Here is a 13,332-nt window from a genome sequence, read left to right on the forward strand (position 1 = left end):
ATCTGGAGTAATTCTACACATGTATACTGATTTACTTTCCCGCCCTTTGCCCACATTAGGAACCATTGCTCTCTGATTTATGTCACATTTTCCCAGAGCTTAAAAGAGTTTAACCAAAGGATGAAATGGAAAATGTCAAATCATCAATATTGAATGTTTTCTTCATCAAGGTTGGTTACATTTTTGCAGGGTTTCGGCACTGCATTTTCCACTCTCACCTGTCAATGACAGAGTAACTCTGCTGACTTTACATGTCAGAATCACATAACCTTTCGCAGGGAGTTTTTAGAAAGCAAGGGGAAACACATGTATTATGTCTACGGTGGTTTTGAGAAGCTTTGTGAAATAAAAAAAAATACAATAGATATCACTTGTGTGACGTACTGTGCCTGTAAACTTTGAAACTGTACAAAAAAAGGGGGACGTGCACTATATTACTACGTACAATACAGTTGTTAAAGTCACAAAAAATACTTGGTCTATTGGGCCACAGCTTGCAGAGAGCAATGGGAAAACTCTGGGGACACAGGAAAACTAAGGAAAGTAAAAAAGACATTAAACAACTACATCTTCGGGGTATCTTGGCAGCCTAGAAGTCAATCACAGCATCCCTAGTTTACATAATTATAAAAAGGTCCATATCCGTCCAGGCTAGAGTTTTTCATAACTGATCTAACTCTATACGAACACATGACAGTAGACAGGTTATATAGCACTGGTTCTTGAGCTCCATATAGGTCTGATAATGCCAACGGACAAGACTTACATAATAGCTCGCCTTCTTGGCATGTAAGCTTTATTGGCATTATAAAATGCAGACTTGTGAGAAAAATCACAAGCGGCGCCCAGTTAGTGACACGTTTTCCATCACCCAGCAGTGGTTGGTCTGCCAGAGAGGGTAGGCGGAGCTAAGCGGCTGCTTTTCCAGTCTCTGCAAGTGTTGCGAGTAAACAGTAATCTACTATGGCTGAACAAACAAAGAAAAGATGGATGACTACAGATACAACTTCAAAAATAAGTGAAAATCCCCCCAAAAAGAAACAAATTCAACGCTCAGATGAAGGCAAACAGTCTAAAAAGGAAAGCGACCGTCAAAATCAAGAGTTACAACCGGAGCCAACCGTGGACGTCACACATGCAACACTGTCTGGATATCTGGGAAGTGTGGTCCCGCAATTACCGTTTATCACCATAGGTGCCGCCAAAGAGAACGAAACTGAGATCTTCGAGATTATAACTTTAAGCAACAGCGGCTGATAGACCTCTATTCATGTTCCCAAAAGTCTCTATTTCTGCATGTACACGCTGAAACGCAACCCTAGAGTTTTCAAAATAAAACCGAGTGCTCCGCCTCCAGAAAGTCTGCATTTTATCGGAACCAAAGTTTGAACGTTGAGTGGACGCTTGACCTAAATCTAACAAAAGTTATATGTTTTAAACCAAAGTAGAAGTTTGGATGTGTTCCCATGTCCAGCAGGGGATGTGTGTTGCCGGCCATTGCTCTTTCTAAACATGTGTTGTGTCTCCACTTTCTCTGTTAATAAAGGCAAATAGGACAAAAAATGTAGTTAATTTCAGGGGAAACATTTTTTTAACACATACTGTAGCATTGGACATAGATATGGAGTTAAATGGACATTACTGTTGCATTTGGGGAAATGTAGGTTCTAGTTGTTTTGGATTTTGGACCATACTAGTAACTAAATAACAGGGTAAGGCAGCCCTGGTGCTTTAGTTTTAAGTATTTTGTTTACTTCCTTCTTTTGCAGGCCCTCCTACTTTATGTTGGTTTGCTAAATACCCTAAGAGTCTTCTTTTTCTTATATAGGGGAAATGTAAAACACATCACCTCCTGTGTGGCGGGAAAGAGCAACTACTAAACCAAGTTTTAATTGGCTAAAAGTATATTTATAAAGAGGAAGAGGATTTATGCGTTTTTGACTTTCCAATTAAACACACAATTCGTCAGTAAAACGAGTGTGTGTTCATTGTGACGTTTAGAGTAAAGCAACCCCCACCCCGTGTTAGAAACGCCATGTGGAGTGTGTCGCGAACAGGAAGAGAAGGGGGCTGCGCTCAGCTCACTCGCTGGCATGTGAGAACAGTTTCCCTTTCAGAAGAGAAAAGAGAGCCAGTTAAAAAACACACACACACACACACACACACACACACAGACACACGCATACACACACACACACACACACAACAACAACAACAACATTTATTCAGGAAGCCCCGTCTGCCCACTCAGGAAATTCCTGAGGACAAGAGCTGCTTCCAGGGGCAGGAAATTTCCCCTCAGAAAGACCAAATACGCTCACACACGCACGGCATACAAAAACACACACACACACACATACCTTCAAACACCAATTCCCCCCACACAGTAAAATGGGTAATGTACCACAAAGAAAGAGAGAGAGACCAAAGGAAGCTGTTGATGGGGGTTGTAGTCTTGTACGCACACAGACAACCTTACACACACACATGCATACAGTATACACCTACACTACCTCTGGCAAGCTTTGCACAAAGACACAAGATTCACTCACACTCATCCACCCACTCGTACAAGCATGCATAGCGCAAAGCCAGCTGTGAGCGCACACACACACATACATGCACCAAGGAAACCAGCCAGTCTTGTTTCCATGGACATAGATTTTTTTTTTAATCATCCACTAAGATATTTCTACTCTTGCAGCCACTGTTCTTTGTGTTTCCCGTCTGTTTATTGTAAAATAATACTGGAACGTCTTGTCTTTTTTGGGCCTTTAAATAATTCAGTGTTTTTGTCCTACTGACTCGCTCTCTGTTGCGTCATGCTACGAGTACGTGGGCTCCATGTCGAGCGATGTTGCCTGGATTACGACCGAGTTAAAACCCGACAAAGCCAGTTCATCGGTTCAACGTCAGCGCTGTTTTATTGCGAGTGTTGGCGAGAACCCTCCGAGGCTTTTTCAGACTTGTCTCAACACAGAACAACAAATGAAACATCACCGTGTGACAGCACTCCTCCGCTAGCTGTTTAAAGCTGTACATTTGTCTTCTCAGAGACTTATTCTGCAGAATTCTGATTCCTTTAATAACGTTTTTCTGAAACAGTTAATTAAAAAAATGTATATATTGTTACAAAATGTCATGTTATGGGGTTTAGTGTGGCTAAATCTATGTTTTAAAGACAGACAAGAAGATTGATGCCAATCTTATGTCTGTACAGTAAATATGAAGCTGAAATCAGGAGACTTATTAGCTTAGCTTAGCTTAGCTTAGCATAAGAAAGGGATAGCAGCTGGCATAGCTCTGTAATTAACACTTAAGATCCCTTTTGTCTTATTTGAATGACACCCAATTTTAAAAAGTTATGCTTCTACAACGGTTTATTTCCGAGGCCATTTCTTGGCGGGGTGTATTGACTTCCTGTAGGCTTGTGGTCACTGTGAGGTTACCAGGCAAGCAGCGCAGTCTCCAGGAAGTCGCTATAACAAGCAAGATATTGCATATTGATTAGTGAGCTTTAAAAGGCGCTAGTAGGTGGATTTTGTATGTTAATAGACTATATCATTCAATTGAATGAAGGCTTTTAGTCAGCTAGTGAGCTAGAGTTAGCGACAGCTTGGCTCGAAGCCTCCAAAGCCCCATTGAAGAGACACTGAATTTTGACGTGAAAATGTCAAAATGAAAAGGTTTAGGTTTTTTTACTGTTTTAATTACAGTACATTTGTTTGGGAGAGGATGAGACCTCTGTGGATGATTTGGCTCCCAGCAAAAACTTACAATGTTACAATTGCATTTAGCTGACGCTTTTGTCCACAGCGACGAAGCAACTTCATGAAGATTGACAATGATGGGTCATTCAGATATGTTTTTGTTTCCGGTTGTAACTCTTGATTTCCCTTGCCGATGGTCACTTTCCTTTTAAGACTGTTTGCCTTCATCTGAGCATCGAATTTGTTACTTCTTCTTTAGATTTTCAAATATTTATGAAGTTGTATCTGTAGTCATCGATCTTTTCTTTGTTTGTTCAAAGAAAAGATCAGCAAAGTAGACCGGAAAGCAGCCCGCTTAGCTCCGCCTACCCTCTCTGGCAGACTAACCACTGCTGGCTGGTGGAAAACGCGTCACTAACTGGGTGCCGCTTGTGATTTTTTTTCCACGATAGTCGCCACAGACACCCAGTCTGTAATACTGCAAGTGCAAAGGCTTTCATCAGTGGGCCATAGGCTCAGTCACCATTGTGTTCCCTCATTCGGCGATAGATAGTGACTTAACAGGCATTTATTTAAAGGAAAATCAAGATTATTACTTTAAGGGGGCAGCCCTGGAAATAGTATTCAATACTTCACTATTGTTAATGTATTGTTTTAAATTGTGTCCCAAAATCTTGACTCACATTATTAGAACAAAATATTGAAATGCAACAAAAAAAACTGCTATGATGAAAAAACAACAAAAAGATAAAGCAGGGGATCTAAACACAAAGTGGGAGCAAGAACAAAAAAATATTAAAAGGAAATGAATCTCAAAGAGGACATTTTATTGTGAGTATATATTTTCATAAGGTTAGGATTTGGTGTGTTACAGTGATGTCTTGCTGAAAGGGTTAAAAACGAGCCTGGTAGCATTCTTTAGTGTGAGGAGCAGGCTGCAACTCTCCCCGATCTAATCCACTTCCTCCCCAGGAAATGGAGAAGGCGGATTTCTGCCCACACTGCAATTTCCTCCCTCATTCTTTTTCTTTCTGTCTTTTTCCCCCTCCTCTCCTCCTCCCCCCTCCCTCCTCCACCTCCTCCTGCTCTCTTCCTTCCCTCTCCCCCCTCAGGATAGAACTCTGAGTGTAGGGGGTTAATGTACGGCTTGTTTTCCAGCACGTGTGTTTAGATAGGCGAGAGGAGAAAGGACGAGTAGAGGTGTTTAGACTGCATGTGACAAAGACATGTTGCTGTCTGTCAGAGGGAGGAGAGTGGATCCCGAGCAGCAACGGCCATAAACTAAACACTTAAGAGGAAAGAAAGAGACATTTTCCTGACCTGCAGATGTGTGAGAGGAACTGTGTTTGAAATCTGATTAAAACAACGGAGGACTTCCACATGTCTGCGGATGTGAACTGACCCATCGGTTTACTCGACAGGAAACTGAACGCGGACCTGTTGAGCGTTCTTCCTTTTTCTGCAACAATGCAAAAGAGGAAGTGGGCTGAGGGAGTTTCCTTTGCGTCTCATCCAGCCTCAGCCTGTGCAGCCACCCGGCCCAGCGCCCCCACAAAAGCCCTGAACTTCACACTTGCCAGAAAAATAAATAAACTTGTTAAATATTGACGGGCGCATGGACAAAGCAGCTCAGGGTTACTCTTTGAACGTGGAGCATATCTCTTGGCGCAGGTCCAGCCCCGCCTGCTTTATGATTGGTTAAGCAACGGTGAGCCGATGCAACCGAATCGAAGCCCCGAAGGGCCGTAAATGTCACACTGTTGCTTCATTCCCATTTCATTACACCTTTACACTGCCTCACCTGCAGACTGTTTGCATCTCACTTTGCTTCCTCTTTTAGTTCAGTGAGCCCCGGAAATTCCAGGTAGTCTAATCTATGTAAATATGGCACAATTAGTTTTCCTTGGTCTGCACAAGTGGGTAAGTTGTCCTCCTTGTATCCCTACTATTGGTGTGTTTTGATTAGCCAATAAATAGAAACAGTCCTTCTAAACAAAAGCTACATGGCCACCAATTAGCTTGTCTATTTGTCTCATTAAAAACAGATTCCACCTACTCCAGCTTTGGCTTGACATATCTGTCTGTTCTTTTGTTCATACCAGTTTAATCTACCAGTGTGCAAACCTAATGTTAAAGGTGCCCTGTGTTGTTTTTTTAATTTTGTAGACACACAATTGTTATGTTTATATTCCAGGTTACTCACAAAATGTATAGTGTCTGTCCTACGCAAAGGGTAAAACCAAGCGGCAACCTCCGGTGTTGACAAATGAAGCCAACGCGGAAGTGCAGAAAAACTGCAGTTCCTCGAGTGGCCACTTGAGGCTGGCTCCAGAAACCAAGAAATAACATTATGGCGGATTTTTACAGCAGAAATAAACATGTTTACAGCGTGGTACGAAAAACGGTTTTGTTATAATTAGCTAATTTTACTGTTCAAGATAACGGGGGGGGTGAACACACCCTGTACACAGTCACTAAAACAAATTATCGTTAAAATAATAGGTTAAGTGGGGGCGCCGGTTTGGCGTTCAGCGGTTAAATCGGCGACCATATACAGAGGCTATAGTTCTCGATGGCGGCCCCGGGCTCAGCTCCCGCCCTCGGCCCCTTGCTGCGTGTCATCCCCACTCTTTCTTCCCCCATCTACCACTATCCACTGTCCTCTCTCTGAAATAAAGGCATAAAAAGCCAGAAAAATCAATAAATAATAGGTTAAGTTATGTGATGTTAGTTATACTAGCTAGTTAGCCCGCTAGCTACCTGTTGCTAGGTGACAGGAGCGGTGTTGGGTGACGCAAGGGTCATGGCAGGAACAGTTGGTCCTCTGTAGACCAGTCTCATTTAAGTTAGTCTTTAACTGTCGACGCAGTCTATGAGCGGCGCATCCTCCGTAGACCGCCTCCTTCGAAGGCTGCAGCCCCTGGATTGGGACACAGCTAATATCTAGAGCTTGCTAACATTAGCTATCATAAGCTACTGTAGTGTATCAAATTAAGCATGCAGTTGATTGTTTATGAATTTAACTTGTCCTTAGTAAGAGAAAGAGAAAGTTATTTCTGCTTTTAAAAGTTACACAGTCTCCCAGTTTAACATCTGTGTAATACCTCCCCTGACGACAGATGACATCCTCATTCCTAATCCAGCCTAGCATGCTCTAACTGGCTCAGTTGCCTGTCAAGCAATTTAGAGCTAATTTTATCCCACAACAGTGCCTTTATTTCTCAATTATTTAATTATTCTCAGTGTAATTGGAAGCTTGGACTAATTCACCGAGCTGACGCATTCAATTAGGTTCAAGGACGCCTCTGAGTGGTCAGAAGAAATGTAAAGAAAACATCCTGTGGGTTTTAATTAATACATCAACCTTGATGGAGGAATCATTCAGAAATTGATGAATACAAGCAGCACTTAGTTCTGTTTTTTTCTCAAAGTGTTTTGGATTATGTCCCTCATCCTACTCTCCCTTCGTCTTCTACTTCTATAATTTTCATCCCCTGTGTGTTCTCCAAACTCTGTATGATCTGTACCTGCCTGCAGTGTAAATGTTGGTTATTCCAGTGCAGTAGGTCTGTCAGTTCTGGTCCAGTGGAAGCCTGTACGGTTCAGGTGTCTGACCCCGGATCTGCCTCAACGCCTCCCAGCTGAGAGGTCCAGCATGAGTGGGCCGGCACTCATGCAGTGATAATGATGTGTGTGTGTGTTGTCATAATTGATTGTGAAGGGTTTTAACTATTAAAGCTATATCTCAAAACTTCTCTTCTGACAACGCTGTTTATAGTTTCTGTTTGCTGCTCTAATCTCTCTGATATCGCCACCTGCAGAAGCTCAAACTGGATCTACAAAAAATCCAAGGGAGATATCACAGTCCCTCCCACTCGGTTTGACTGACAGGTCAGTTTTGGGATGAGTTAAATAAGAAACTGACTTCCTAGATAACCAGTTTAGCCACAACAGAAATATTTACAGAGTAAGATAGAAAAACACACTGGCAAAAATCGATCTGTCCTGTTCAAATGACCAACTAATCAGTGTGTGTAAGAGTCACTGCTCATCTGGGTGTGTGTTTGTGTGTGAGTGTGTGTGACTCACGCAGGTGCGCAGGCAGCCTGGCAGGCTTGTCCTCCATTCGGCTGGCTGGCCTCGCGGCGGGAGCATGGACGGGGGAGGAAGTGGAGTTTGGCAGCGGGTTCGCGGAAGGACTGAAAGAGCTCCTCTCCTGCTATGAATAGACACAGAGACACAAAGCATGGCTCACAAAGCTCCACGACGCACCGGCCCTGAACCCAAACAGCCCCACGCCAACTCGCCTCACCTCGCCGTGCACCCACAGCATCAGCTAGCCTTGGTTTCATCTTTGTACACAGAGGAGTATGCTTCTGATAAACAGGCCTGTCATGCTGGGAAGACACATTCTGAAGATGCGAATACCCAGAATGCTGTATATGCTTTAGCACGAGTGTTGCTTTGCAGCGCGGTAGCCTCTTAACTTACCAGCATCATGTTAGCAAAGGTGGCGTTTACAGTGTCATCATGACGCGTTAGCGGCTCAGAAACATGGATAAAGTATTGTTCATTATTTACTCTGTAAAATGTCTAAAAGGAGTCAAACAAATGGTTTCAGCACTAACTGACACTAGATTCACAGGAAAAACATTTGGTTAAGGCACATATTAGGCGGTTTGCAACTAATTACTTCTATTGCTGGATCTTCATACTTGTACCAATGAATCGACTATAGCCCCTTTTACACTGCTCGTTCAAGGCGGGGTTATTACGCCTCTGTTGTGCCTCGTCTTTTATGTAAAACCCACATCTCTGAGCCGGCATTGGAGGTAGTAACAGAGGCGTAGCTGGCAGGTGGATGTGAAGCTTGCGCTTTTGTTTACATGGTGCCTTTTGCTACCGCAACACCGGAATGCTAAAAACACACAATGTTGCGGCTTCATTCCAGTGTTGCTTGGTTCAATGTAAAACGGCATGGGCGGCGTAACGATGGAGCTTCATTAGGGCACTGTGGTGAAACCGCAATGCAAGCAGGTCTTATACTACAGCTTCCCAGAGATAGGAGCTTGAGATGAGGATATAAAATATTCTGATTTATCACTATACAGTACATTGCTGTTCACATACATGTTTTAATCTGAGCGTTTGATGTTTTTCCTGCTATTTTGAGTTCTACCCTCTTAAATCGGGATCTGTATTGGTATTAAAAAAAATCAGTTGAGCTCTTATGAAAAATTGTTCTGTCTGATGAATCGGTCTTAATGTAACATTGAAGACCTTATAGAGACACAACAAATGGTCACAATTTCATTTTTTTTCTCTTTTCTTTTTGTATACTTGACAACCCACACCAATATTAACTGATCACTTAATTTTAGTTGATTGTCCTTTTATTTTTAGCAACTAATCTAAAGCTGAAATAATGACTTGGACCTTTAATATGTAAGCTGGACAGAAATGTGCAAGTTCCAACAGACCGCAGATCTTTCGTGTTTAGACACTGTTTGTCAGATAAGAAGACTGTTGGGGGCGTTTTTCACAGTTTGTCTGATGTTTTGTAGACTGAAGAAACAGTCAGTTTATAAAGTAACCTGCAGAGTGACAGATAAAGAAAATAATTGTAAGGTTCAGCCCTAGAATAAACCTAGAAAGTGAGGGAAATTGACCCATAAGGGTTTCTGATCTGACAAGCGTATTTGAATTAATTTTACTTACATTTTAAAGACCCCTTCCTGTGAAAATCAAATGTTTAACCTTGTAAACATCTCCATGTGGTGTTCTTCATGTGCTAAGAGACAACATCAGCAGTCATCTCGATGGCTGGGCCTGTCTGCTTTTAAACTGCAGTGTACCAAGGACAGGCTGAACAACACGTTTTCAGATTGGCAGGTTTGAGACGTCACAAACCTAAGGAGCCAATCCCGTTAATGGACGGGGTGACGCTATGCATATCATTACGTGTAACCTATGGCAACCACTTCGGTGATGCCAGCTGTAACTGCCATCATATTTTTTGCAAACTCACTACTGACTGCTAACGTTAACGTTACTACTAATTACTACATTTCAAGCTAGCTAAGTTTCAACAAGTTGCCGCTTAACGATGGCAGAGACGTGTTGTGTTTCCACGATGGAGGGGGCGGGTGGAAATTTGCATAGTGGGCGGGGACTATGCAGAGTAGGGAATTTTTAATGAGGGAGAAGGAGGAGATGCCCTGGGAGTGTTTTTACAAGGTAATTAAACGTATTTTGCCGATAAAAACACATCAGATAAAATTTATTATTTCTAGCAGAGCATTTTACATGTCTTAAAACATGACTGAGGCTGGTCTTTAAAGTGATGATTCACTGATCAGTGTAAGTGTATACTGTAATGATGTATTTTTGTCCCTTTCATCAGTCAGGACAGGCCAAATGTTGAAACAAGAACAACCAGAAGTAATCGTAATACTTTACTAAGTCAAGTTTGCTTGTTCAGAAACACCTGAAGAACGGCAGTTACATCTGAGGATATTCAAGTCAGCATTTACACTCAACTGATCAGACTCTTTCATAATCGATCTAACCTTGTCATTTATCAAAAACAAGAAAGCCAGACATTCCTTGATCACAGCCTTATGCCAGGATTTGCTGCATTTGTCTGTTTTTTTTAATGTGTTAAAAAGTGTTATTTTGGGCGTTTTTGACTAAATAATAAGCCTGTTTTTCCCTTATGGAAACAGTTGTTAGATTAAGCAGTCTCCCAGATATGAGACAGTCTATCTTTGCTACTGTGCAGCACACGTATTGAATTCAGGTTAAGGTGTGAGGTTTTCCAGTTTGTTGCCATTCACTGTTAGCTGGTTTCCTTTCCTGTAAATGTGGGGAGAACATGAAGCCACTTTAGTTTCTTGAGGAAATGAAGCTTCATTTTTTTTTTGCTGTTTCTGCCTCCAGTTTCAGTGTGCTGTCACCACCCAGCCACTCAGACCTGCACACCAACTGTATGCACCAGGAATTTCCTGTGGAAGCCAAGCAATAATCTAATAATAAGTCTTTTATTTCCTCCTCTGAAATGAGAAGGCCTCTCTCTCCCCCGTTTAACATCCACTTTCTAAAAACTTCTGCTATCCAGAAAATGTCAGGGTAGCTACAATCAGGTTCTATAAGGACAAAGCTTGTGATAAGGATGCTGCAGAAAACGCAAAGAGATTTGTGACAGAGCAGGGCTGCAGTCCTGTCCACCCACAGCTGTGGTGGGAAACTTCTCACAGTGAAAAGTGGATCGTTCTTCAGCATGCAACTGCAGTCGTGCAGTGACATCAGACTCAGTAATGACTAGACATCCCTCGTAAACAAAACACCATATTTCACCTTCTGTCACTGAACAGCTGCCATTGTTGTCAATATTTTCAGGCTGCCCTTACCATCACAACTAATATGCCAGCTAAGGATTAACATCAGTGATAAAGCCGTCAATTTTCAAATGTCTTCTTCTGTCAGACCAGCACTACAGAACTCGAAGATATTTAACTGAAAAAAGCAATGAATCCTAAAATTTGATATTAAATATTGCATATTAATCTGGTAATTTTCATCCACTGATCATTAGCGCAAGTCTTTACTGATCAATTCTGACTTTAAAGGTATAATCTCAAAGACTTTCATGTAAATAGTAACACTATCTATCCCCGAATGAGGCAACACAGCGGTGATTGAGCCTATGGCCCACTGATGAAAGCCTTTACAGTATATAGTATTATTACGGACTGGGTGTCTGTGGCGGCATTCACGGAAAAAAAATCACAATTGGCGCCCAGTTAGTGACGCGTTTTCCATCAGCCAGCAGTCGTTGTTTCTGCTAGAGAGGGTAGGCGGAGCTAAGCGGCTGCTTTTCCGGTCTCTGCAAGAGTTGCGAGTAAACAGTAATCTACTATGGCTGAACAAACAAAGAAAATATAGATGACTACAGATACAACTTCAAAAATAATTGAAAATCCAAAGAAAAAGAAACAAAATCAACGCTCAGATGAAGGCAAACCAAAGGAAAAAGGAAAGCGACCATCAGCGAGGAAAATCAAGAGTTAGCTACAACCGTGACAAAGGGCGCCAACCGTAATTACCGTTTATCGCCATTAGGGGCTGCCAAAGAGAACAAAACTGAAATCTTCGAGATTTAATCTTTAAAGCAATGAGGAACATCACTGTGTCAATGTTGGCGCCACCTGTGGACAGAAGTGGTATGTTCATTGTCATGACGATCTTGGCCAGCATATGCTAGTAGCAAGTAAAAGACACTTCTCTTCTGTTGGATACCATTTATCTTTTTTAAAAACACAGCTGTTTATAAGATGCATAAGAATTAGGTAATGTATCTATTTGTGGCTTTTTAAAATGATTAACTCTAATGTGATGACAAAGAAACTTTGTAAACTCTTTTTGGTACCATTCATATACCTAGCCTTACATTATCCATTACGTAGCCTTCACGGATTGTACACAGACAGGTCTTGCGGTGTATCTTGTGAATATAATGTAGACATATTGCAAACCTGTCAGAGACGGAAGTGGGGAAATTAAAAATTGGTTTCAGACAAAGGTTGATTCATGCTTTTACTCGTGCTCTATCATTGTCGATCATTTTTTAATCTCTTTGCTGATCCTGCCCTTCACTTGCATGTAAAGTGTTCTCTAAAAAATGTCCTTCTTGAACTGGCTAACATACTACTTACTGCCAAATTCAGTGAAAATCTAAAAATCGGCTCTTTAGGAACAACTATAGGCCTATGGGACTGGTCGACCTTCTCGCTGATGCTCTGTTTTGCATTAATAGGTCTTATAAAAGCACAAGCATTAAATTGAATCTGTTAAAAAAGCAGTTTAAAAAATCCTCACAGTGGGTTTTAATGTTTCCCAACTTTCCTTTGATTTATTTTAGTTAGGCTGAAAAGCAGCTAAAAAAGCAAAAAAATATCTTTTAAAATTACGATTTAAAGAGGTATGGCTGCAACTAACTGTTATTTACCTTATTGAATGATCAAGTCGTTCTTTTAAATCGATAAAGCAATTAGTTGGTTGCTCTATAACATGTCTAAAAACTGTGATAAATAGCAATCACAACCCTAAGTGATATATTCAGTTTACAATTAAATAAAACAGAAAAGCAGCCAACTGTCACATCAGAGAAGCAGAATTTTGCAAATGTTTATCAAGATTTTTTTGTTAAATCGCTTTAATAATTTGTGACTTTAATTGCAATTTACTGAGTGTACCATTACAGTATTTCTTATTTTAATTATATGCCTATTAAACAGTGAGTTAAACCGCTCCATCTGCTATTTATCCAGAATGTTTTGTTGTGTGACTTAACGAGAATTCCTCTGAATGTTTTTTATCGATGCTCCTTAAACTAGTCACGTTTATAATTGTGTTTACGTGTAGGTTACAACAGGTTTGCCCACCGGCTTTTGACACTTTATTTTGGTGGGGGGGCGGTAAATCAAACGTTTTGCGTGACACAGACAGTCACGACTTCTTCCCATCAGCGGCAGCAGAGTGGAGGCGAACTAAAAGCGTGGAGCCGCGAGCAACAGATGACTAGCAAAACAAACTGAATGGCGCTCGAGCCCGTGCTCGTGAG

At 41.5% G+C, this 13,332-nt stretch overlaps 1 protein-coding gene across 3 annotated transcripts in view; it reads right to left on the minus strand.

Moving 5' to 3' along the window:
• etv6 (ETS variant transcription factor 6) overlaps positions 1-13,332 on the minus strand; it is a 34,941-nt gene that overhangs the window by 21,128 nt on the left and 481 nt on the right. Inside the window, exon 2 of one of the 3 annotated variants that reach the window (XM_069671407.1) lies at positions 7,800-7,926. The exons of 1 other annotated variant lie outside the window; for it this stretch is intronic. In XM_069671407.1, coding sequence (XP_069527508.1) covers positions 7,800-7,926 — 127 coding nt within the window. Of the gene's footprint in view, positions 1-7,799; positions 7,930-13,332 lie in introns of all 3 variants that reach the window. One more of the 3 variants, XM_069671406.1, reaches the window with a different exon arrangement.

This window comes from Semicossyphus pulcher, unplaced genomic scaffold (genome assembly GCF_022749685.1).
Source record: "Semicossyphus pulcher isolate SPU_LCO1_2020_fin unplaced genomic scaffold, fSemPul1.0.p SCAF_20, whole genome shotgun sequence".
In the NCBI taxonomy this organism is placed as follows: Eukaryota; Metazoa; Chordata; class Actinopteri; order Labriformes; family Labridae; genus Semicossyphus; species Semicossyphus pulcher.